This window comes from Rhinoraja longicauda, chromosome 2 (assembly GCF_053455715.1).
Source record: "Rhinoraja longicauda isolate Sanriku21f chromosome 2, sRhiLon1.1, whole genome shotgun sequence".
NCBI lineage: Eukaryota > Metazoa > Chordata > Chondrichthyes > Rajiformes > Arhynchobatidae > Rhinoraja > Rhinoraja longicauda.
In genome coordinates this window covers 55,508,352-55,535,193 of record NC_135954.1, presented here as the reverse complement: position 1 = coordinate 55,535,193, position 26,842 = coordinate 55,508,352, and the positions used below count along the sequence as shown (strand labels likewise).

At 40.9% G+C, this 26,842-nt stretch overlaps 1 protein-coding gene across 1 annotated transcript in view; it reads left to right on the top strand.

Annotated features, from left to right (window-relative positions):
* LOC144604713 (cadherin-12-like) overlaps positions 1–26,842 on the top strand; it is a 576,800-nt gene that overhangs the window by 43,468 nt on the left and 506,490 nt on the right. The window contains exon 2 of the mRNA XM_078419376.1: positions 11,022–11,064. Coding sequence (XP_078275502.1) covers positions 11,041–11,064 — 24 coding nt within the window. The 5' untranslated portion in view covers positions 11,022–11,040. The remainder of the gene's footprint in view (positions 1–11,021; positions 11,065–26,842) is intronic.

The following is a 26,842-nucleotide window of genomic DNA, read 5'->3' as shown; positions in this document are numbered from 1 at the left end:
GAAATTCCTCCTCATCTCCTTTCAAAAGGTATGTATTTTTTATTCTGAGGTTCTGGTCCTAGAATCTCCCACTAGTAGAAACATCCCCTCCACATTCGCTCTATCCAGGCCTTTAACTATTCAGTAAGTTTCAATGAAGTCGTCCCCCACCCTCTTCCTTCTAAACTCCAGTGAATACAGGCCCAGTGCCATAAAATGCTCATCATATGTTCATCCAATCAGTCATGGCTTCTCTGCCCAGCCTGGATATTTCTGTGTGGTAACAAGCTCAATAGTGATCACGGACTTCAGGTTTGTGACAAGTGGGGACAATGTCTTCCCTCACATCAACGTCAAAATGAAGAGGGAGAAAATAGAATCCACACGTAATGTACTAGCTGGGGTGCAACCTGAGCCACCCCGTCTCTGAGATGAGACCCGATCCTCTCACTGGCAGCCTCCACAGGCAGCCTCTCCATAATGAATCATGGATGTGTTGGCAGCAACGGATGAGATTCACACCAGTTCCCATCCAGCAGTGCATAGCCCAATCAGATGGCTTTCCAAAAGTGCTGTACTGGTTCACACCAGAGAACCGAGCTGTGTACAACTATAGCATAACATCCCAACTTCGAGACTCAATACCCTGCTGACGAAGGTCAATGTACCAAAATAATTCTATGTAACTCCAACTTCACTTTCAGGGAATTATGTAGCTGTACTCCTAGATACCTCTGCTCTACAACACTCCCCAGGGCCCTGCCATTCACTGTGAAGGTCCTGCCCTAGTTTGACTTCACAAAACGCAACACCTCACACCTATCTACATTAAATCCCATTAGCTGTTCCTCAGCCAATTTACTAGCTGATCAAGATCCTGGTGTAATTTTTGATAACCATCTTCGCAAGTATACCACCTACTTTAGTATAATTTGCAAAATTCTTGGCTGAACTTACTTTGATGTGTGTTCTTAGCCATTATTAGGCAATCTGCTGCCACATTGTTGCTTGTGTTGACACATTCCCCCCAAACACTGCAGAAGCTGGAATCTTGAGCAAAAACAAAGTGATGGAGGAATTCAACGGGTCAGGCAGCATCTGTGGAGGGATTAGACAAGTGACATTTCAGGTTGAGTCTCTGTTCATGGAAGAACCAAATGACTCTGAAGTCTTCCTGGTTTGGAATGGAGGTGTAAAGGGACTGGGTGGTAAAGATGAGGCAATGGGGGCCTGGGATTTTGGAAGTTATTGAAGGTGTGAAGAGGGTATGGTGTGTTGGATGTAGGTTAGAATGGATTGGAAAGGAGGGGAACAAGATCAAATGGAGGTATTTGGAAATGGGTTCAGTGTGGCAGGAGCCGGCAGAAACAATGGACCAAGGCAGTCTTACTTGTGTAGCTTAGGAAAGAGTTGGGTAAGTTTCAGAGGGTAACTATAATGTTGGAAGCTGTGGAAGGGAGGTCACTAGAGGCGATAAGATCAGTGATGGATTGAGAGATGGTGGCCTGTTGTTCATCATTTGGGTCGTGGTCAAGGGGTAGGTAAGATGAGGTGACCAAGAGCTGATACCTGGTCAGAGAATGGTAGACTACAATGGCACCTTCCTTGTCAGTGGGTTTGATGACAATATTGAGATTGGTATTGAGTGAGTGGAGGGCTGTGCGTTCAGATGGGGTGAGATTAGAATGGGTAAGGAGAGTGGAGAAATCGAGATGGTTGATGTCATGACAGTAGTTGGAGATTAAAAGGTCAAGAGAGGGCTTTCAGGGGGAGTCCAGAAGGAGGAGTGTTAGAGATGGGAGAAGGAGTTGCAACAGGGAGCGAAGACTCCTTGGCAGAGAAATAGGTGGAGGTGATGAAAGAAGAGCTCTATATTATGGCAGATTCGGAACCTGTTGAGGTGTGGCTACAAAGGCTAGGCCTCTCCACGAATTCCCTTTGGCTTCCATACTCTGCAGCTTGGGGTTTGTTGGTATGAACATTTTACTTCTGTGAATACATTACATTTACCGGAATTGCTTTGGCTAACTGTCTTTGCTTTCATCTTGTATTACATTGAGAAAACCTATGCATTCATCTTGCCTTGAAACTATTTTGCAATGTTGGATGGGCATATCATGGTAAATGCTATCATTTAAATCTATGGCAGCAGTTTGTTTCTGATTCAGCTTTGGGACTGCAATTGTCACTGCCGTTCATGTTTATAGATTCACATTTTATTTGTGCCTTGCATTAGACATAGACATAGAACAGGGAGGGCCCTTTGGCTCTCAATATTAATGCTAAATGCCAAGTTAAGCTGATCTCATCTACCTGTACATGATCCATATCCCTCTATCACCTGCACTTCCACGTGCCTATCTAAAAGCCTCCTAAATGCCTCTACCTCCACCACCATCCCAGGTAATATGTTCCAGGCCCTCACTGTTCTCTGTAAAAAAGCATTTTTTTTAATTGTTGAATGGACATATGATGGTAAATGCTATCATTTAAATCCATGGCAGCAGTTTGCTTCAGATTTGGCTTTGGGACTGCTCCTCTGTGTTCATAGACTCGCATTCTATTAGTGTCTTTAGAAACCTATTTTCTATGTTTCTATGTTTCTATGTCTTGCATTGAATTAAATTCTATAGCATTCCTCATTTCCATCTCCATAGGTGTCACAATTTTACATGCAGCAAGTGAGATGCTACATGTCAATGAATTAACTCGGGTTTGATTATTGATTAAGCAACAAAGAAACTTGTCAAACAGCTCACAATCACCAAAATACCAGAGTTGCAGTGCTGAGACAAGTTCTTCAATGAGATGATGTTTTTGCTGACAAATGCATCTGACATCAGATTCCTATTTTCAAGTTTGTAGCTTTCCACAACCGGAGGGTTTGGCGTATCATTTCACAATATAAAACATAATGTGATTTTTGTGAGCTTAGATGATTAGCTGATATAGTGTACATTCCTGAACCATTTCATTTTAACTGACCGGAGACACGAGAGGCTGCAGCTGCTGGAATCCTGAACAACAAACTGCTGGAGTAACTTAATGGGTCAAGCAGCGTCCGTGGGAAGAAGTGAATTGTCAGCATTTCAGTTCAAAACCTCGCATCAGAACTTTAGATGCAGAGTTTAGATTCAAAACTGACAATTCATTTCCCCCATAGATGCTACTCGACCCACTGAGTTCCTCCATCAGATTGTTTAGAAACATAGAAAATAGGTGCGGGTGTAGGCCATCCGGCCCTTCGAGCCATTCAATATGAACATGGCTGATCATCCAAAATCAGTACCCCGTTCCTGCTTTCTCCCCATGCCGCTTGATTCCGTTAGCCCTAAGAGCTATATCTAACTCTTGCTTGAATACAATTGCTGCTCATTTAACTGTTGAGCTTACTTGAACTCCTGCATGGGATTGTTTTCTACACATGCACTCTCACCATTGCCATCAATTTCCATTAGCAAACTGTTATTTGCATCAGAGTTAACCATCACCATGCTCAGCAGTACTGCTGGTGCCTCAAATTCCCAATGTGTTCACCAATGCTGTCAGCTTGGTCTGGGGAGCCGCGCATGCGGGGAGAGTGTCCCATGGAGCCACGCGGGCCCGATCCACCCACCGAACAACCATGCCGCCAATGACTAGAATGACGACCGAAGACCAGAACGCACCCCAGTAGGCCCGATGCCCCACAGGCCTCCCAGGGGACAGCGGTGATGCCGGGTGGCGAGGCCTGTCTGGGCCAAAGGAGCCTCAGCAGTGGCGGCGATGGGAGCATCGGCAGCGGCAGCGGGAGGCTCAGCAACGGCAGCAGATGCCTCGGGGCAGCGGGAGACTCGGTAGCAATGGGAACCTCAGTGGCGGTGGGGCATTGTGGTCGATCAGCGTGATGGGGGGAGGGGGAAACAATGGGGACCCGTCATGAGGGGACCGCTGTGAGGGACGGTGGGGGAACAAAATGGGGCCCTGTGTGGGGGAGGGGGGACACTCTAGTTTAGAATCCTCTGCCCAGGGGATCAGTCTGTGTTTGTTTGTTTGTTTGTTCATTTGTTCCAGTGAAGGCGCTGTGCACACGGCAGCCAGCCAACAGTCGCTTGTCTTTTTCTTTTTGTTTTCACTTTTACTTTCAAGTTTTTAGGTACCTTGTGTGTTGTGACTGTCGGCAGACCAATTTCCCTTTGGGGATGAATAGTTTTATCGTATCGTATCGAATCATAACGTTCCAGTTACATGTTCTTGTTTGTCTATTTTTTCCTTTGTGTGATTTATTTTGGTAATGTGGGTTCTTATTCTAACTGCATGACTGCCAAGAATATAATGAATCTCTAATTGTCATGGTAGGCAGCTGAAACATGTGCACCTTATTTATTCTATTCTCTTTAGCTACACTCTACATGTCCACATCTTTCATGGACACATCATACATCTTTATAGAAACATAGAAAACGTGGAAAATAGGTGCAGGCGTAGGCCATTCGGACCTTCAAGCCAGCACTGGAGTACTGTGTGCAGTTTTGGTCTCCAAATTTGAGGAAGGATATTCTTGCTATTGAGGTCGTGTAGCGTAGGCTCTCTATGGCGGGACTGTTGTATGTTGAAAGACTGGAGCGACTAGGCTTGTATACACTGGAAGTTAGAAGGATGAGAGGGGATCTTATTGAAACATATAAGATTATTAAGGGATTGGACACATTAGAGGCATGAAAAATGTCCCCAATGTTGGGGGAGTCCAGAACTAAGAGCCACAGTTTAAGAATAAGGGGTAGGCCATTTAGAACGGAGATGAGGAAAAACTTTTTCAGTCAGAGAGTTGTAAACCTGTGGAATTCTCTGCCTCAGAAGGCAGTGGAGGCCAATTCTCTAGATGCTTTCAAGAGAGAGCTCTCAAGAGAGAGCTCTCAAAGATAGCGGAGTCAGGGGGTATGGGGAGAAGGCAGAAACGGGGTACGGATTGTGAATGATCAGCCATGATCACATTGAATGGTGGTGCTGGCTCGAAGGGCCGAATGGCCTACTCCTGCACCTATTTTCTATTGCTTAATGTTTATCACCTTTCAAATTTACTCCTCTTATCTTAAAGCTATGGCTTCCAGTCTTTGTCATTTCTATTCTGGGGAAAAGACTGTAACTGTCCATCCTATCTATACCCCCTCTCATTTAATATAATTATGACAGAAATACATAAATTCAAGGACCTAGGCATATCAAGCCATATAATCAACCAACTGGAGGAACAATCTGCATGCCTGAAGATAGAAGGGGGAAAGAAAAGGCTTAAGCCTTCATTCAGTCTCCATCAGCCAATTTTGAATATCTTCACCGATAACAGTTTTCAGCATTTTCAATTACTCCACACAATATCATGAAATGCTGAATGCACCGGACACAAAAAAAGATGAATGGTCCGGGTAACAATCTGGTTTTAAAGCTGGAGGTGTGCTCTTAAGAGCTAAATGCGCTCCCAGATAACCTGCTCCAGTACAGCTGCAACACAGGTAGAAAAGTGACAATGTGAAATATGGAGCTATACACAAAAAGCAGGATGACTCCATCCTGGTATCAGTTGAATTAATATCCTATTAGTGCACTCTTAATCATTAGCAAAACAATGGAAGAAGTTATTAAGAGTGATATTGAGTGATAATTTAATAATGTTATCAACCAATTGATTCTGCTTGGGTTACACTGAAGTTCAGGATCATGTCTTAAGATGAACAACTTTCAGCTACTTTGTTAATGACCTGTCTTTCCTCCCCCCCCCTCCTCTCCCTCCCCCCTCCCTCTCCCTCCCCCCTCCCCTTCCAATAGATCAGATGAAAATTATGTAGTCCTGTTGCATTCAGTCTTTTGACTTTTAGACTTTAGATATATAGCATGGAAACAAGCCCACCAAATCCACGCTGACCAGCGATCACCCCGTATACAAACTCAATCTTACATACTAGGGACAATTTACAATTTACAGAAGCCAATTAACCTACGAACCTGTATGTCTTTAGAGTATGGGAGGAAACCGGAGCACCTGGAGAAAGCCCACGCGGTCACAGGGAGAACATACAAACTACAGACAGACAGCACCGGTGGTCAGGATCGAACCTAGTTCTCAGATGCTGCAAGGCATCAACTCTACCACTGCGCCACTGCGCCAGCCTAGTCATGAATAGTGATGAAAAATAAATAATGAGAAGAAAAATATATTATACCCTTTGCTCATTTGAAGAGACCAGAATATGAGTACAAAAAGTAAAAATCAAATACTGAAAATAACCTACTGCTGGAAATGCCAAGTGCTCAATCCATCTTGGCCTCTTTCTTCTCAGACTTCCACCCACACAGAAGCCAGTGTTTTGTCGACTTGATTCACAGTATAAAATAGTTGACATCATTAAATACTGTGATGTCTATGGAACAAAAAGATATTTCAACTGTAGTCCACTAAAGTCACACAGTGCAGGAACAGTCCCCTTGGTTCCACTCATCTGTACTACTCCCATTTCCTCTTGTATAGACCCATTAATTCCCTGCACCCCACCTTCCCATTGTCCTGCCACCCACCTACAGTGGCACGACATACAGTGAGCAATTAATCTTGCTGCCAATATGAAGCAAGACCTGGACAGTGTTCAAACATGTGCTAATAAATGCTATTGTCACTCATCCAAACATCGAAGTGTTGAGCGGAGAGCAGCTTCATGACAAAAACCACAACCATTTAAGAAATGAGCCTACAATTATGTCCTTGAAGGCAATTGTGCCATTAAATGCTGACCTTGTCAAACGTGCCAAAGCCCATGTTTGAAAGATAACCAACATTTATGACACACAAACAAAAGCCAATCTTCAGCTAAAACAATTTCAAATAATTTCCTTTGGCTCTTAAAAGTACTAACATTATCTCACCCGATACCAATTCTAACCTGGCTTACCATTCATCAGAAATTCACCACATCAATTCAATGCCATGTAAACTAGAAAGGTCAAAACTGGATGTTCTGCAGCAAATATGCAATTATTCCGCAATACCTCTCCAACAAATGCAGAAACAAATGTTACATATGTCATGGAATGCTGCTGACTTTTTTGAATCTCTATATCAGCAGGAATGCACAAAGGATACCATCAGAGAGAAAAAAATGCTATTAACTTGAAAGGGACCTCAATTTCTATCTTCAGCATCCATTTCTTGGGCCACATTGATGCTGCATTGTATCCTATCTGCAAGGATTATATAAATATATTTGGCTTCTCTGGCAACATCTCTTAAACCTGCAAACTCCGCTGGTTTATTTCAGAAAGGTTTAGTAAAGTGCTTTGTAGTGCAATTCGTTTCTGAAATTCCTTTCTTGGACTTGTCCAGAATTTCATTATTGCATTGCATTGCACTTCCAGGACATTGAGCATAGAATGGCTGTCGTGTGATATGGAAGATGGCACGAGCTTTAATTGATTTAAAATAATGATTTATATTCTACTTATTTTACTGACAAATTGATAAACTAAATAGACCACACATCGTTGCTGGCATGGTAACGGTCTGGTTAGCAGCTTAACTAAATTTTTCTTGCCATTGTGATTTGTCATGTGATAGGAAATATGTGTCACATGTCAGGAAGTTTTTTCTTTTAGAGCAGTTTATGAGATTTTTCCAGTGATGGAGAGGACCTCACCAATGGACTGGGATTATAAGTGTTCCTATTTGCCATAAACTGTGCAGGTCCTCTTACATTTGCTCTTACCAAGTGTCCAGAGCAGTAGAAGGAATGTGAGAACACTGTTTTAAATGAAAATTGTTGTTTCTTGGACCAAATGAATGAATTTTATTTTTGTAATACACATGGTATTGAGGGCTACTGATGTCTCTTGCCTTTGCTGTTGGCAAAGGCTTCCACTAGCAGTAAGGCTATGAGAGTTATGTTTACTCTAAGAGTTCAACCTGTTTTTCATGTTATCAGACATTATTTCTCAAACATATTAATTGAATCAGAATCATATTGCAATGAATAAGTGTTTTGCAACAATGACTTCCTACCCAGTATAATTCCTTTGGTTTAATTTACCTATTTGATGGTGCCAAGATCCAGAGAGAACTCTGCACTATTTTTCCAGTCTGAATATACAAACAAACTGCTAGGACTTTCTGGAAAAAGTGCAGAACTAGATCTGAAGCCAATTTATTGGAGAATTCAAGAATCTCACATGAGAACTAAAAAGATCTGCAGAAGATTTGAATTGTTCTTTTAAATGCAAATCTATACCATTGGTTAACAAGTTCCAGCACAACGTTTGTGAATGTGTTCAAGGGATTAATTACAGAAACATTTGCTTGCCTTAAATCGCTACCATCTCTTGTGAAGCAGCCAATAGTTCTATCCAACTCGTCATCAAAGTAATTGCAATACCTCTGAAAGAACAACAAATCCTTCATTTGAAACTCCATCGGAGCACTATAACCAGATTTTGTCAGGCTTAACTCAAACCTAATTCATCATCTTGGGTCTTGCATCTGGAGGCTGGTTGGAAGGCAGCTCAGCATAATAATGACCTGACTGCTGTTGTTTTGCAGCCATATGCCAAATGGTAGTGAAACCTCTCTTGAATCCCTGAAACCTCTCTTGACTTCCTCCTTCTGTTAACTGGCAGGTTGCCTTCACTTGATGGAACACTATCATGAGCTGACAAGAGATCAGCAATTTTATTTTTGTTTGGAATTCAGTGCAAGAACCTGCTGCATGCAGAGTCTGTGACTATGACCATTGATAGCTTACTGAATTGATTAAATGAAGCTGCAGGTCTGACCTTTTTCCCTCATAATCTTCACCCTATGGTGTAAATCTATGATGTTTAATTAATTCCATCAAAAGAGGCACTCTTATATACAGCACAGTTTACTGTTTCATAGTTTAAAGTGTAATTTTGTTTAAAACAATATGATCTCAGCATAAAATTCTGGGCTATTGTATATTGGAAACAAAGGAAAAAAATCAATCAATCACCTGTTCACCTCCCAAGATAGTCATCCTTTGCTTTTAGGGAATATTATGTTTGAGAAGATAAATTGTTTGGATTATTTATAATTATGTTTTTGATATCTAATTATTGTACTTTAAGCATTAATAAATTTATCTTTGCAGTGATAAAAGTAGAAAATGATTCATTAAACTATTTTGGGGTATTTTCATCCCCAATAAATGTTATTTTATGCAAGTACAACGGTGGTTCTGATAGATTGGATGACAGAACTTTACCGGGTCTTGAAAAGAAGCAAGAATCAATTTATCAAGGCAAAAAGTCAAATAAAGGCTTTTTTTAATCAAACCAAATATTTAACTTGACAGAGAGAAAAGTGTAAGCATTAGTTAAGCAACTGTAGGAACTATATTAAAACCAATATATGAGGTGCTCTACAGTTCTTTTGTTCAAAAGAATTACTGAATTGCAATTTCAATTACACAATGAAGTAAAAATCTTATTTAATAAATATATATTTACAAAATACCTTTCTCTCAAATATTGATGAAGATAAAGATTTACTAGAATGGCCCTGATTGAGTGATTCAAGTTGGATACATTGACTGAAATAGCTGGGTTGGTATTTTTCAAGCAGAGAAGGTTGAGAAACTCATAAAACTATCTAATGAATATAGCTGACGTGGAGAGGGTCCCGAGCTTCACGTTCCTTGGTGTTAATATTACTAACAGTTGGTCCTGGAATAACCAAATTGACACTCCAAGAAAATGTACCAATCCCTCTACTTCCTCAGAAGCCTATGGAAATTCAGCATGCATCCATTGACACTTGCCACAGTTCTGACCATAAAGCCGAAAATTACAGTCCCGAAAGCAGTTCAGTCCATCATAATTCAGCCTCCCCACATCTTCTCCCCCCCCCCCCCCCCCCCCCCATGCTCAACCCTACTCCATTTCGGATGTTCCTCAGCTTTCGATGTGATTCCTTTCTGAGAAACCCATCGGACACCGAAAGTATTGTAAGTCGAAATGCATCGAATACGCGCGATCACGTGGCCGGAAGGGAGGGGCGGCTCACTACGGGTCGCTGCCGTTTGCACCATCGCAAAGTTGAACTATCGCAAGTCGAAACATCTTAAGCCGGGGAGCATCAATACACCTCGTACTTCCTCAGGAAAGTAGCCAACAAAATCAAGGACCACTCGTACTCTGGTCATGCTCTCGTCTCCCCTTCTCTTGTTGGGCAGAAGGTAGAAAAGCTTGAATTGGCTTCAGATCTAGTTCTGCACTTTTTCCAGAAAGCCCAGCATGCAACACCTGATTCAGGAACAGCTTCTTCCCCATGGTTATCATACTTTTGAATGGACCCCTCATATACTAAGGCTGAGTTCCCGATCTGTTACCTCATTGTAGTCCATGGACTTTGTTTCTTTTTACCTTCACTTTCTCTGGAGCTGCAACATCATATTCTGCACTATTTATTTTCTATTTTGCACTACCTGATGTACTTGTGTATGGTATGATTTGCCTACACAGCACGCAAAGCAAAGTTTTTGAAATTATCTCGGTATACGTGGCAACAATAAACCAATCGATGCTTGATGGAAAAGAAAAATGCAGGGAATAACCTGGAGAACAGAAGCATCTAAACAGCTCTGGGTTTAATTGGTTAAATGGCCTCATTCTGTGCTGTAACAGTCCTGATTCTATGTTACTCAAGAAATCTATTTTTGAAAACACTTGTGTTATTGGTCGATGTCTAAATACATTACTTAATATACTAATTTGCTTTTTTTAAATTATGGGATAGTGAATGGACTGTGGAGACCAAGGAACAGTGTAATAAAGTGTAATTAGTGCATTGTCAATAATCTAATAACTTCACAGTTGTAGATTATTTATCAATTTTCCATTTGCTGCTTTGCGTACTGTGAAAAATATCCATTGATTGAGAAATGCAAAGTATTAAGCTCTCCCTTGTTGATGTTGTTTTTCTGCCCTGGTTACAGATTAGGTGACTTGATCAGAATTATTGCTGTAGCACTTTCGCTAATATGCTAATTTTATTCTTTGCACAGATCACCTCAACTGAATGTAATGGAAAAGGATGACTTTTCGAAGGTAAGAGCAGCTTTACTTTCATTGAATTATTTGGCTTGCTCAAGATCTGTGTGGCTGCTTATCTCTTTGGTTCTCTTCTCTTCTTTGATTTTAAAGGGGTTTGTGACCCTCTAATAATTTCTATTTTTTTACGACGCATGTGTTTCTCAAATTGTCCAGTTCTTGCTGAGTACTGGTGTTTATCATTATATTGCATAGCCAGCTCACCTTGTTGACCATTGTTTTTAATGAACCTTAATGCAGTGTCCCTCCTTTCCTCCAACCCAACAAGTTAAGCATTTCAGTTCTGCGAATGCAAGGTCATAGGAAATAGATGCAAGGCAAGGACACATGGTCCCTTGTGCCTCTCTGTCGTTCAATAAAATGGTAGTCACTGCCTTGTTCAGTTTGTTATCCATCCCCTAGATCCTCACGACCTCTTAGAATGCATAAATCTCAGCCTTGTAAATGTTCCGTGACTGAGCTTTCATGGACCTCTGAGGTGCAGAGTTTAAACAGTCGGAATAAACATCTCCACATCTAATAAACATCAGGACTAGTGGCCCACTTCAAGTCTTGATCCGATAACCCCTGATGCCAGGCTGTCTGTTTAGAAAATAAGATTTGTGACATCTGCTCTGTCGATCACTCCAAGAATCTGGTATGCCTCAAGAAGATTTACAAATTTGTTTATTAGAACAACAGCTAGCTTTATGTTTTTAATGATCATCTTCAAGGGAAGGAGAGGGAATTAGAGAAGGCAGAGTGTTTTATGGAGGGAACTCCAGAGCTCTGTGCCTCAGCAGCTGAAGCCCTTCAGCCACAGTACTGTCACTAAATGGACAAGAGACTAAAAGGGTTCAAGTCAAGTCAAGTCAATTTTATTTATATAGCACATTTAAAAACAACCCATGTTGATCAAAGTGCTGTACACCTGATTAGGTGCTAAGGAAAAAATGAAACATACAGTAGCACACAAACATAACAGCACATACAAAACAGTTCACAGCGCCTCCTCAATGGGCCTCAAACGCCAGGGAGTAGAAATAGGTTTTGAGCCTGGACTTAAAGGAGTCGATGGAGGGGGCAGTTCTGATGGGGAGAGGGATGCTGTTCCACAGTCTAGGAGCTGCAACTGCAAAAGCGCGGTCACCCCTGAGCTTAAGCCTAGACCGCGGGATAGTGAGTAGCCCCAAGTCGGCCGACCTGAGGGACCTGGAGTTAGAGAGGTGGGTTGGAAGATTTTTGATGTAGGGGGGGGAATGTCCATTTAGGGCTTTATATGTGAATAGGAGGAGCTTGAAGTTGATTCTGTACCGTACAGGGAGCCAGTGGAGAGAGGCCAGAATCGGCGTGATGTGGTCCCTTTTACGGGTACCCGTCAGGAGTCTCGCTGCGGCGTTTTGGACCAGTTGCAGGCGGGACAGGGAAGATTGGCTGATCCCAGTGTATAGGGAGTTGCAGTAGTCTAGGCGGGAGGAAATGAAAGCGTGAATGATTTTTTTCAGTGTCGTCGAATTGGAGGAAAGGTTTGATTTTAGCTATGGTACGAAGTTGCAAGAAGTTGGCTTTTACCACAGCGTTGACTTGCTTGTCAAACTTTAATGCAGAGTCAAATATCACGCCGAGGTTTTTGACATGCGGTTTGACTAGGCAGGATAGGCTTCCAAGACTGCCTGTTATCGATTTGATGGAGTCGGGGGGGCCGAATAGGATGACCTCAGACTTGCTCTCGTTTAATTGGAGGAAGTTGCGTCAAAGCTATGACAGATGCTGCAGAAAAAAAAAGAGACGGCTAAGATGGTGGAGATTTATAAATGTGTTTGAGAATTTTAAAATTGGGCATTGTTTCACCAGGAACTGGATGTGGCTTGATGAAGACAGGAGAATTTTTTTTTTTTTTTGTGAAGTCTGACATTCCTTGAACAAAGAATGTTTTATATTGGTGCCTCTCTATTTTTCCTTGGTTTATTTTCTCTTTGCATTCACTGTCAGAAGATTCAGCAAGTCTTTTAATACGATGGTGAAAGTTCAGGTATAAATTGCCTCTGGATTATGTGTGTGTTTTTTTCCCAGCTGCTTGTGCAATCTTCCTTTTGATCGTAGCCTTGACCTAAATTCATGAGTCAGCAAAGAGACGCAGTGTTTTTGTTCATTTTACAGGAATTAAAGGAATAAAAGAATGTCGGTAGAGAAAAAAAAACACACTTCAGCCAACACAGCAGCCCATCCGCGCTTCAAAAACAAGGTGGCGCAGAGGCGCAGCTGGTAGAGTTGCTGCCTCCTGCACATACCAGAGACCTGAGCTTGATCCTGACCTCTGGTGCAGTCTATGTGCAGTTTGCTTATTCTCCCTGTGACTGCATGGGTTTCCTTTGGGTGCTCCAGTTTCCTCCCATGTCCCAAAGATATGTTGGTCTGTAGGTTAATTGCCCTCTGTAAATTGCACCTAGTGCATTGAAAGTGAGAGAGCACAGAACTCTGATGGTTCTTTGAGATTAATATATGATGATTTGACAGCACTGGGCTTATACTCGCTGGAGTTTAGAAGAATGAGGGCAGACCTCATTGAAACGTACAGAATAGTGAAAGGCTTGGATCTAGTGTATGTGGAGAGGATGTTTCCTCTAGTGGGAGAGTCTAGGACTAGAGATCATAGCCTCAAAATTAAAGGACATTCTTTTAGGAAGGAGATGAGGAGGAATCTTTTTAGTCAGAGGATGGTGAATCTGTGGAATTCTTTGCCACAGAAGGCTGTGGAGGCCGTCAGTGGATATATTTAAGGCAGAGATAAATAGATTCTTGATTAGTATAGGTGTCAGAGGTTATGAGGAGAAAGCAGGTGAATGGGGTTAGGAGGGAGACATAGATCAGCCATGATTGAATACCAGAATAGACTTGATGGGCCGAATGGCCTAATTATGATCTCATGAACGAGTGTGAAAGGGTGATTGATGGTCAGTGGGCTAAATGGCCTGTCTCCATGCTCTAGCTTTCAATTAGTCAACACTTTTACGACATTAAGATTTGGGCTGTTAAGTTACAAGTAAGGTAAATGCCACATGAATTACCCATGCCAACTATGCTTGACATTCAGTTTATTAGGTCTCCCACCAGTAATATCCTGGGATCATTACTGAACAGAAACTGAACTGTGCCAGTCATATAAATACTATGACTTTAGAGTCTGGGTGTAAGAAACTCTCCCCTATCTCTACTAAAACCTTCTGTCATCTACAAGATTCAACTTGGACTTTTATAGAACTAAGCACTTGTCTGGATGAGTAAAACTCTAATAATACTCTGGAGGTTGAGATTACACAGGGAACAGCAGCTCGCCCATGATGGAGATCCCATCCACTGCACCAAACACAACCTTTCTTTACTCCTGGCATACAGTGACTACAAAGCTGTTGTTCACCAAGACTACTCAGACAGCCTTTATCCAAGCCAAGGTGATGTAACAGAAAAATTACAAAGGCAGAAGATGCAGATCCATAGGATCCCCCCCCCACCAAGTCATGTCCCATCCTGACTTGGAAATTGATCACTTCCCGCTGAAATAGCCCAGTTTCAGCATCTCTGATAATATTGTCCAAATCAAGTTTAAAATTAAAAGCTGCCGTGCAAGGGTAATTCTTTCATGAGTGCATTGAAATTGTTGGATGATTTCATTCATAAAATTAGATAACATTGTAGCAAAGAAGGTGGGCACTCACCCCATCACTTCCATACCTTCCTTTGAAGAAAATAACAATTAACCCCAACTCCCAAATGTTTTTGCAAACACTGGGTCTAAAATTGTTTTGTGCAAAAGAAAGGTGCTACATAAAACTATCAAGTCCAGATTGATTTCTGAGATCAATTTGTAAAGTCTGAGATAGAGCTGTCTGGAAGAAAACTCCCAACTGTCTTTCCTCCCAATTTGCACGGTGCTTTAATCTGATACCCTGCCTCTCCCAAGAGATGGAAGGTGAGGAATGCATCATAATATGGGAGGATAACTTGGAGAGAGGGTAGAGTCTGTTTTCTATTTATCCTTAAGATAGACACAAAATGCTGGAGTAACTCAGCGGGACAGACAGCATCTATGGAGAGCAGGAATGGGTAATGTTTTGGGTCAAGACTCTTCTTCAGACTTTCCGACACATTCTATTTATCCGTGTTGCATGTTGGAAACATTTCTGACATCATGGTTAAGGCTCGATTTTATGATGTCCATGATAACGAGTAATATGTGTTTTCATTGTATTATTGAAACTAATTATGGTCATGGCATAAGTGTGACCACTCTCTGACAAATATCAGTTTAGGGTTTTAAACTGACAACTAACATTATTGACTGAAGAAAAAAAGAGAAAATGTATGCTGATAGATCCAAAGATGGTAACAGGAGACGAACTAGAGACCACAGAGATATAATGCATCTCGTAGAAAGATGAAGAGAAGCCTGGAATTTCAATTAGAGGTTACAGATCTTTTTTATTTCTGCTCTTTCCTCTTGCCCTTTTTGAAAATGTACAATTGAAGTGTCCTTGATTCCAGAAGATAGGCTTTTGAGCATAACCTCAGTAATGGATTCTATTTGATCTCTGAATTAAATGGTCAAGTAATGATTTGCATCAAGTTTATTTTTTAATTACCCGAAGCTTCATTCTTACAATAAAGGAAAATCCAGATTAAGTTTCTGAATTAACTTTGCTAGGTTTTATATTTTGCATCACAAAAACATTCATGAGTTAAGTAAATTAAAAAAATTAACTACACCTATTAATTAGTAACAAGTGCAATTTCTTGATTGATCAAACTATTGCATAAGTAAAGTCTGGAAATGTTTGCTAAATTCACAAGTTATAGGAGTAGAATTAGGCCATTCGGCACATCTAGTCCACTCCGCCATTCAATCTTGGCTGATTTCTGCCTCCTAATCCAATTTTCCTGCCTTCTCCCCATAACCCTTGACACCCGTTCTAATCAAGGATTTGTCTATCTCTGCCTTAAAAATATCCACTGACGGCCTCCACAGCCGTCTGTGGCAATGAGTTCCACAGATTTACTTCCCTCTGATGAAAGACGTTCCTCCTCATCTCCTTTCTAAAAGATGCCCCTTTAATTCTGTAAGCCACGCAGAAGGTTGGGAGGACAAGGCAAGGTTACTGTGTCAGGTCAATGATCTGTTTACTAATTCTGCAAATGTTCCTTTCCCTTGTGAGTGCAGCCAGTAATATCTGTGCTCCAGCATCTGCAGTCTTTTGCTTTTATTTATTTTTGTAACACAGCATCCACCAACATTACTGAGATCATGATTAACTGTTGTAAGCACACAGTTTATTGCAAACAACTGTGAGGCTATTGGGATGTCATTTCTAAGGGTCTTAATTTTCTTTGGTGGTGCACACAATTTCTATGATGTGTTGTTTTGACACCATTATTAAACTATTCATTATGTAGAAATTACACACAGATGGGTTAAGCAGTATTCTGCCAAATGAAATTATCTGGTTTGGTGTTTTATAATGAATAGAATTAATTATATATTTTAAACAGAGGCAAATTGCATACTCACCCATTCAAATGATTATTGAAATACCACAACATTTTGACAATGATTTTCTGTATTGGCAATCTTGCTATACTCATGAAAACATCTCAGCAAATTCTGTAATGTCAGTAGGTATTTTCCTAAGCAATAACTTTCATAGCCAGGAACTGAAAAACTGAATGTGCAAAATGTTCTGATGTAAACTCATCAGTGCACATGGAGAAAATGGCCAACTCTGATTTGGTATATCCTGTGTGTGTTTACACCACAGTAGGAGGGCTCTGGATATAAAGTGTCACACTGACTCTTTGAAGGAGACATCCAACTCCTTTGAAGGAGACATCCAAGAGACTACAAATGCTGGAATCTTGAACAAAACATATAGTACTGGAGGAACTCAAAGGCATCTGCCAGCATCCAGTTTTGGGTCAAAAGGTCCTAACCCAAAATGTCACCTGCCCATTCCCTTTCCAGATGCTGCTTGATCTGTCGTGGCTCTACAATACTTTGTGTTTTTTCATCCAACGTAGCTTCAGCTCTTCTTCTGTAATTTTGTAAATCAGACCTGATCAACTATGTATCCAATTGACATTTGATACTTTTTGTGAAATCTATTGTTTTCGGTAGTGCATTCGAAATCTGAGTAATCCACTTTATGGTGAGGGGAAAAAAACCTCTTTTCCATACTTCTGTGAAGTGCTTTAAATTTACAAGTTTTGGGCAGTGATTCATTATCCTCCTTGCTCTGAAACCATCTCCAGTATATTAGAGTCAAGAGTGTTTTATTGTCAAATGTTCCAGATAGCACAATAGACATTAGGTGCAGGAGTAGGCCATTCGGTCCTTCGAGCCAGCACCGCCATTCAACGTGATCATGGCTGATCAATGATATTCATACTTGCAGCAGCACAACAGAATATGTAAACATAGTACACTGTAAACAATATAATAAATGAGGGAAAATATATATATATATAATGTATATACGCATACGTACACAAATAATAAATAAACAATAATAGTGCAATAATAGTCTATGTAGTTCAGAGCTTATTTGTGTTTGTAATGTTTAATAGCCTAATGGCAGTTGGGAAGAAGCTGTTGCTAAACCTAGACGTTACCGTTTCCAAGCTCCTGTACCTTCTTCCCAATGGCAGGGGTGAAATGAGTGTGTGGCTAGGGTGGTGTGGGCAGGGTGGCAAATCCCTTCGATGGTGGGGAGGTCAGAACCCGTGATGGAATGGGCAGTGTTCACAATTTTTTGCAGTCTCCTTCACACCTGGACATTCAAGTTGCCGTGATGCAACCAGTCAATATGCTCTCTACTGTACACCTGTCGACGTTCAAAAGAATCCTCTCTGACATACTGAATCTTTATTAGGTCTTTATTGCATGTCTTTATTAGGTTTTCTCTTCACCACCTCTATCCAAGGGGAATAACACTAGCTTCTAAACTCTTCATATTATTATTGTGCACGTAAACTACTTCTGGTTCCTCCCTGGGGCCCTAATATCTTTATTCAAATGTGGTGCCTTTAATTGCTTGTGTGTAACAGTTGTGCAGATCAATTGAAATGATTGTGCCATTGTGTCCTTTAATCCACCACTGATAGTGAGTGAAATAGGATCAGAGCATGGGAGAGCAGGATGGCTGAGTGGGAAAAGAGATTGTGCAATAGTGTTGACACAAGCAACTGCTGATGCTAGTTTACAAAGAATATATAAAGTACTGGAGTAACTCAGTAGGACAGGCACCATCTCTGAAAAGCATGGGGAGGTGATGTTTCTGCTCAGGTTCCATCTTATGATTCTTTGATATGTCCTGTCCCTTACCTCTTCTGGCTCCCCCCCCCCCCCCCCACCCTCCCCCTCCCCACTCACTATCAATTTGAAGAAAGGTCTCAACCCAAAATGTCACCAATCTATGTCCTCCAGAGATGTTGCCTGGCTCGCTGAGTTATTCCAGCACTTTGGGTCTTTTTTTGAGCAATTGCCATCTGTTGGTTCAGAACTTCATGGAAAATAATTTGGGGGGGGGGGGAGAATAGACAGCAATACCACATACTGGCATCTTTAATATCTCTGCTGTCCCGGTGATCATCCTCAGGACCCTTGCCTAAGGTCCCACCATTCGTATTGAAGTGTGGTGGTATGTGCTTGTGGCATAATTAGTTTTCTTTTTTTCTTCAAGTCGGGCACAACCTATAAATTCCTAGTGTGAAAATGATGGAAATTTTATTGTTAACTATGCTACTTTAAAAGTAGACATGTATTCATCGATGAACATGTCTAGAAAGATTCTTATGCAAGCCTTCCCTCCAGGTGACACTAGGAGACAAGATATGAAGTAGAGCTGGCCCTCTAATCAATATGTCATCGCCCCACTTCTATTCTCAATGACTCCCATTAGCATTTAGCCAACTTAATTCACTCAATGTGTAGGATGGAACTGCGGATGCTGGTTTACACTGAAGATAGAAGCAAAATGCTGGAGTAACTCGGCGGGTCAAGCAGCATTCCTGGAGAAAAGGAATAGGTGACATTTCGGGTCAAGACACTTCTACAGACTGAGAGTCAGGGGAGAGGGAAGCGGGAGATATGAAACGATACATAGAAAATATGGATGAAAGGCTTGCAAAAGCACAAATTAAAGCCAGCAACGATGATCAAGGAAATCTGGAGTCCACAATGGTTCATTGTTGGCTGTGGCATAGGTGATAATGAGTGATACAAACAGTAAAACTCAGCAGGACGAGAGTGAAACTAGTACAATGATTAGGGTGGGGGAGGGACGGAGAGAGAGGGGGTGCAAGGGTTATTTGAAGTTCAAAAAATCAATATTCATACTGCTGGGGTGTAATTCACTTGTTAATTCACTCCAATGTGTCCATATACCATTTTTATGTCAATTACTTGAGCAGAAAAGTTTTCAGGTGACAACCAGGCTTTTGATAGCTGTGCACTTGCTTCATAATCATAGTCCAGGGACCTGATTTAATACTCCTATATATAATTGAGGGAGCACTGTGCTGCTAAAAGTGCAGAAAAATGTAGATACTGGAAATCTGAAATAGAAACAGAAAATGCAGAGAGTTTAGGCAAAGGGTAACAGACCTAAAATATTGACTGTTTATCTTTCTATCGCTGCTACCTGACCCACTAAGATCTTCCAGCATTTCCTCTTTTTCTATTCTAAGAAGTGCCTTCTTTCAAACACAAAGGTTTCATTTCAGTGATGTAACATCAATGTCCTGGCTAATATTTATTCCAAAAATGATGTTTTACTAGTTATAATTATTAGTTCAATGTATTTTTTTTTATTATTACGTGTACCAAGATTCAGTGAAATACTTTTTTTGCATTCAGCTCAGCAAGACTATCACCGTACATACAGTAAGTGCCCCCCCCCCCCCCCCTCCCCCGGTTAGTACAGAATGTACAGAGCAGCTTATTGAATCCATATTCAAGAGGCACCATTGAGGCACAATTTTACAGTCCCAGCTGCAGCTGGCCATAAAGGCCCATTGCAGCCCTCGTCTCCATTCTGGTCGTCCCATGAACCTCGTCTCCATTCTGGTCATCCCATGAACCTCGTCTCCATTCTGGTCGTCCCATGAACCATTGTCCCACTGCTTGCATGGCCTCTTCAGCACTTGTTCCTCAGGGAGGCACCTCCATCAGCCGACCTTGAGGGCGCGGAAGGTAAGCACCCCCCACCCCACCCCAGTTCATCTTACCAGGCCTTTTGTCGCTATCTCCTCTCCGGTAAATTGTATACCTTGGTAGTTTTCCATATTCCCTTTATTTTAATTGAAAATAAACAGGTTAACAGCAGTATCAAAATAGTAGATTAAGGAACACTGAACGCGTGTTGTTAAACATTCATCTGTGAATATTGGCAACTGCAATTTCCAGTTTACTCTTTTCTCTTCAGGCCCAAAGTAAATTATTTACTCTGACTAATGTGCCTGTGCTTGATCCCCTTTCCATTGCATTCTGCTTGACAGAAATAGAACTATATAGCATTGGGACTGCCAACCATGGTTGAAAGGGCAGGAAAATCAGAAACAAGTTAACAGTCATACAGGTATGAAATGCTAAATGGCTTCAGATGGTTTGTAGCTTCTATTTGAACTAAAATCTTTTGCTGGCTCGTGGTGCTAAATGGCCCCCTCTATGCACCTATTTTCTAAATTGCAATTTATATTTGTGACCTTAGCTGCACCCTGGGAATGCAACAATATGTATCAAATATTTGTTTAAGTAGCTGCCTAAATGTGTTAGATCAGCAAGGTTTGGGTTAGCATTAGGGCAACCCTCATGCATTGCCAAAAGAAGCACACTTTATTCTTATCAGAGCCATACATTTCAGAGGTGATCATAGCAGGACTGGTGCAGACTGAAGCCATAAATAGCATAGGAATCCACAATTCAACTGGCTAGACTGTCCACAGAGCTACAAATTGGCATGGGCTACTGTGCACACTTAACACTGCTATGTTAAGATTGGCCTGTGGACAACGGTCTGAACCAACAGATGGAAGCTGGAAAGAAAACAAAGAGAAAATGGAATCACGCTGAGAGACTGTCATAAATGGTGATTTGTTATAGTTTATCTCAAGATTCGAATGGCCACCCTCTTTATTGCTGAAGTGCAATTGTACTTTACTGTAATTCTGTTATTCTTATAACGGGATGTGGTTCACAATTTGTATTCATAATGATGATCACAAATCAAGAATTTGGGGCCCATCCATTTCTGTTCCCACATATACATCCTGGTCTAAGCTTTGTGTGATTTCTATCCTATTATATTGAGTTGATTTTTTTTTCCAGGATCTTTCTTCTTGAGTATCACCTGAAACCATTTTTTTTTTAAACTGCGAAGTATTGGCCTGCTTTGTTCTCTTCTATTAGTTTTTATCATATTTTATTTTCAAAGGATAATCATAAAGTAAATGAGAAATGGCATGTATGAACTAGTGAGCCAAATATATGCATGGGAGAGACATTCCTGAGACTGTGTCCTCTAGCAGTGCACCAGATGGGCACAGGAGCGATCTGAAAGATGCGGGTGGATGGATGAGTATGGCTGTAAATGAAGCCACATGATTTTTCTTCTATTTATGTTGGTACAGTGAGCAATGGAGCCATCTTCATCCAACAGGTGCAACAGCGCAAACAGAAATAAAAGCACCAATTGGATATTAGAATTTCCACTTTAATGTAATAGCATTTTTGGATGGTCTTGCAGTTGTGATATGACAATCAATTTCCATCTTGCCACCTGGGCATAAATCTGTTCTTGCGAATCATTGTATCAGCCTGGATTTCATTTCCATTCACTTCAATGGAAATTACAATCAGGCAGCTTGTAAAACTGATCTGCAACAATAGGTTTATACCAAGCATCAGAATAGAATTTGGTCCATCGGGCCCAATGCAAACCACATTAAGGATGACATATAAATTACTTTAAATGTATTACCTACTTCTCCTTCGCGTACTTTATCATCTTTTCTTTGGATGCAACTATGCTGCTTGCCTCAACTACTCCAGTAACTGGAAGTTTTAAACTGGCCTGGATCTCAATACCTAGAACACAGCGCTTAATGCTTAATGCTTAATCAGAACTCAATGCTTAGAACACAGAACACGTAACTCAGTGGGGTCAGTTTGCATCTCTGAAAGACACAGAGAGATGACGTTTCATGTTACGATCCAAAACATCGCCTATCCATGTCCTCCAGAAATGCTGACAGACCCATTGAGTTACTCCAGCACTTTGTATTTTATGCAAGATTGCAGCATATGCAGTTCCTTGTATCTCAATCTCATTGGGATGGGCCAACTGGCCTATATGCATCGTCTGGATGCAGAGGCCCTATTTTGATTGCCCAAAGTGTCCTTGATGATGTTCATAAAGCTTGCGGATGATGCATTAGCAACAAACAATGAATATATTCAGCATCTGCTTCACCATTTTCTGCACTTGCTGTCATTTAGAAGAGACGGATTTTCTCCAGCATTCTGGACCTTTTATTTCCAATGTCTGGAGAAGTAAGATTATTCCTGATTTAGATTTTCTAATGATTGTATCTTTATTACTCCTGGTTTTAGATTTCCCTACAGTTGTTCCAATCTGCCATTCTGTACTTGTACCTATGGTGCATTTAACATTACTGTATGTATGCTGTTTACTCTGAGTTTCATATGAACTAGGAATTTTATTACACTCTGGTGTATATGTCAATAAACTAATCTAATCTACCTTCAATTATGTCTAAAGATCTTCAGTAGATTTACCCTCAGTCTTATATTTGTAAAAATAGACAAGTTTATTAATCCTGCTGTTTAGTTGCACCTTTTCAGTTCCATACTATCCTGGCAAATCATTTCTCGATCTTCATTGCTTTGGTTTCAACAGAGACCAATACTGTATGTACTATATTGTTCAACTCTGTCATGCAACAGCTTTCTGTGCTGAATTTAATCTTTTCAAAATCGGATCTACTTTGATTACCCTCTGGAAGCTTTTACCACTACAACAATTGTCTTGAGAGTTGATGTTTTATTGTTTCTCCAGTGTCATATTTTGTTGCCAGCCCCTGTGTTTCTTTAGCGAGATAGCAGAGCTTCGAGGTATTACATCTTTTGATATTGGACTAGAGGTGCCAAGAGTGAGCAAAATAATTGTCCATTAAATGCTTGATATTTTTTTCTGTTTGTTTTGGTTTTGCTACAACTGTAGCAATAAATACACTGCGAACATCTCTTGTCATAGCTTTGCACCATATTATTTTTACTAAAATTGGACTAGCCAGTAATGTTCCCTCAGCATCCAAAATCAATCTCTTCCATTAGTGCACACTCCTAAACAGAAACTTCATCTTTTGTTTAACAAGGAGTTCACCTCTTTGGAACCATTTTAAAATGTGATATGTTTACAGTCAACCTTCCATAGCTTCATTTCGAATCTTTGGATTTACAAGACAAAATTAAAGCCTTTTACTTTATCTGTAGGTCATTAATTTACCTTATGTTTCGACAGATTAATTGTGCTAAGGTGCATTTTACTGATGTTAAACTGTAGCTTTTAACCGTGAAGGGGAGGTGTTGGTACTAAACTGGTTTCAAGATCAATTTTACAATTGATGGCAGCTCAATTTTGACTGATGAGCTCCAACGCACAGGTTCAAATTAAAAAAAGATTGTCATGTATAATAATCAAAATGCTAATATTAATGAGAAGGGGCTATATAGCAAGTTTAATATAACATTTGAAGATATTGTGTCAGTTCCCAAAATAACAGCTGGAAAATTAAATTCAATTAATTAAGCAAATTTGCAATTAGAGGATAGTGTAAGCAGTGAAATTATCAGATTGTCATGAAACTCAGCTGGTTAACTAATCTCCTTCAGAGAAGGAAGTCTGTCCCATTTCTCTTCTCTACTCACCTACATGTGACTCCAGACCATTAATGTAAGAAAATAACTGCAGATGCTGGTACAAATCGAAGGTGTTTATTCACAAAATGCTGGAGTAACTCAGCAGGTCAGGCAGCAGGTCAGGCAGCATCCCAGGAGAGAAGGAATGGGTGACGTTTCGGGTCGAGACCTTTCAGACTGATGGACGTTTCGGGTCGCGACCCTTCTCCAGACCATTAATGTGGTTAACTTGCATTTCCTTTTGAAACGGCCTCGTGAAACATGCAATTCGTGAAATAGTTTTGGAAATCCCAATATACTGGTCTTCCCAGTAATGATCATTTTGTTGTGAACATTCAAGTGTAATATGTGGAAATGAACTGTAGATGCTGGTATATACTGAATATAGACACGAAGTGCTGGAGTAACTCAGAGGGTCAGTGCTGGAGTAACTCAGAGGGTCTGGGAACAGGTTTCTAAATGCAACCATTTCCAAGGATCCGGGTTATGCAGTTACATTGCTTCAAATTACCACTGATGGTAACTGATGATACCACAAATGATGCTGTTGTTGCGAATGACCAAAGTGGAAGATTGCTAAATCTTTGGGGTGGAGAATCCATTCTGGGTTCTCTCTTCCTGAAAGTTATGCTCTCTTTGAAGTGTGATCACTAATTGAAATATAGCAAGCTCTCCAAAAAGGTGACATAATAACAATTTGAAGTTAATTTTTCAGGGTAAATATTGGCCAGTGCATTGGGATAATTCCCACTTTTTTTTTTTTCAAAGCAGTACCTTGTGCTCTTTTTATATCCACCCAAGAGACCAGACAGATTCTCAGTTTATCTCCTTATCCAAACTATAGCACAGCTGACAGTAAAGTTCTCACCTGAGCATCAGACTGGATAATGCTCGTCTCTATGATTACTTCAATGGATTAATTGCTTTCAATGAATGTTCTCCAATATTAAAAAGATGTCATTATAATTTTATAAGCATCATTAGTTTTTAACAGGTTTTGAAAATTTGTAAATGTATAAAAATATTCACAAATCAAAGAACTTGATATAATTTCACAACTGACTAACTGGGCCATGGGTAATCCAGGTGGTGAACTACTTTCAGCAGTTTTTCAGATAGTGCTTGTTCTGACCCAGCTGCGTTGACAATTACACCTGAATGTGCGACTCCTTCCCCAACATGTTTAGAGCTGGCTTCTTTGCAGAAGTTGCCACAAGAAAGGGAAATCATGCTTAACTAATCTTCTGGAATTTTTTGAGGTCCCACACTGGAGATTGACGAGCAAAATTAGAGCAAATGGTATTGGGGGTAGGGTGTTAACATGGATAGAGAATTGGTTGGCAGACAGGAAGCAAAGGGTGGGAGTAAATGGGTCCTTTTCAGAATGGCAGGCAGTGGCGAGTGGAGTGCCGCAAGGCTCGGTGTTGGGGCCGCAACTGTATACCATATATATTAATGATTTGGATGAAGGAATTAGAAGTAACACCAGCAAGTTTGCAGATGACACAAAGCTGGGTGGCAGTATGAACTGCGAAGAGGATGTTAGGAGGTTGCAGGGTGAACTGGACAGGTTGAGTGAGTGGGCAGATGCATGGCAGATGCAGTATAATGTAGATAAATGTGAGGTTATCCACTTTTGCAGCAAAAACAAGGAGGCAGAGTATTATCTCAATGGTGTCGGGTTAGGTAAGGAGGAAGTGCAGCGAGACCTGGGTGTCATTGTATGGAAAGTTGGCTTGCAGGTATAGCAGGCAGTGGAGAAAGCTAATGGCATGTTAGCCTTCATAACAAGAGGATTTCAGTGCAGGAGTAAAGAGGTTCTTCTGCAGTTGTATGGGGCCCTGGTAAGACCACATCTAGAGTATTGGGTACAGTTTTGGTCTCCTAATTTGAGGAAGGACATCCTTGTAATTGAGGCAGTGCAGCATAGGTTCACGAGATTGATCCCTGGGATGGCGGGACTGTCATATGAGGAAAGATTGAAAAGACTAGGCTTGTATTCACTGGAGTTTAGAAGGATGAGAAGGGATCTTATAGAGACATATAAAATTATAAAAGGACTGGACAATCTAGATGCAGGAAAAATGTTCCCAATGTTGGGGGAGTCCAGAACCGTCTTAAAATAAAGGTAAGGCCATTTAAAACTGAGGTGAGAAGGATCTTTTTCACCCAGAGAGTTGTGAATTTGTGGAATTCTCTGCCACAGAGGGCAGTGGAGGCCAAATCACTGGATTAATTTAAAAGAGAGAGTTAGATAGAGCTCTGGGGGCTAGTGGAATCAAGGGATATGGGGAGAAGTTGGGCACAGGTTACTGATTGTGGATGATCAGCCATGATCACAATGAATGGCGGTGCTGGCTCGAAGGGTCGAATGGCCTCCTCCTGCACCTATTTTCCATGTTTCTGAGTTTCTAAGAAGATTAGTAAGGGTGTCAGTGTTCATAGGGAGAAGGCAAGAGAATGGGATTGAGAGGGAAAGATAGATCAGCCATGATTGAAAGGCGGAGAAGACTTGATGGGCCAAATGGCTTAATTCGGCTCCTAGAACTTATGAACATGATAGCAGTGATGGTCAGGCCACCCTCAGGAAATCCCAGGACAATCATCTTGTGCTGATTTTCAGTCACGGTCACTGAGCTGACATTTTGATGCATTGATTTCTTTGGAGTGAGCTGTCAAATTTGTATCAGTGTTAGTGGTCTTGTTGTTGAGACGGAATACTGCGAGTTTAAATCCCACTCCTGAGACTTGACAAAACAAAATCAAGGATGACTGCTTGGTGTGTTACTGAGAGCCTCATGCACTTCC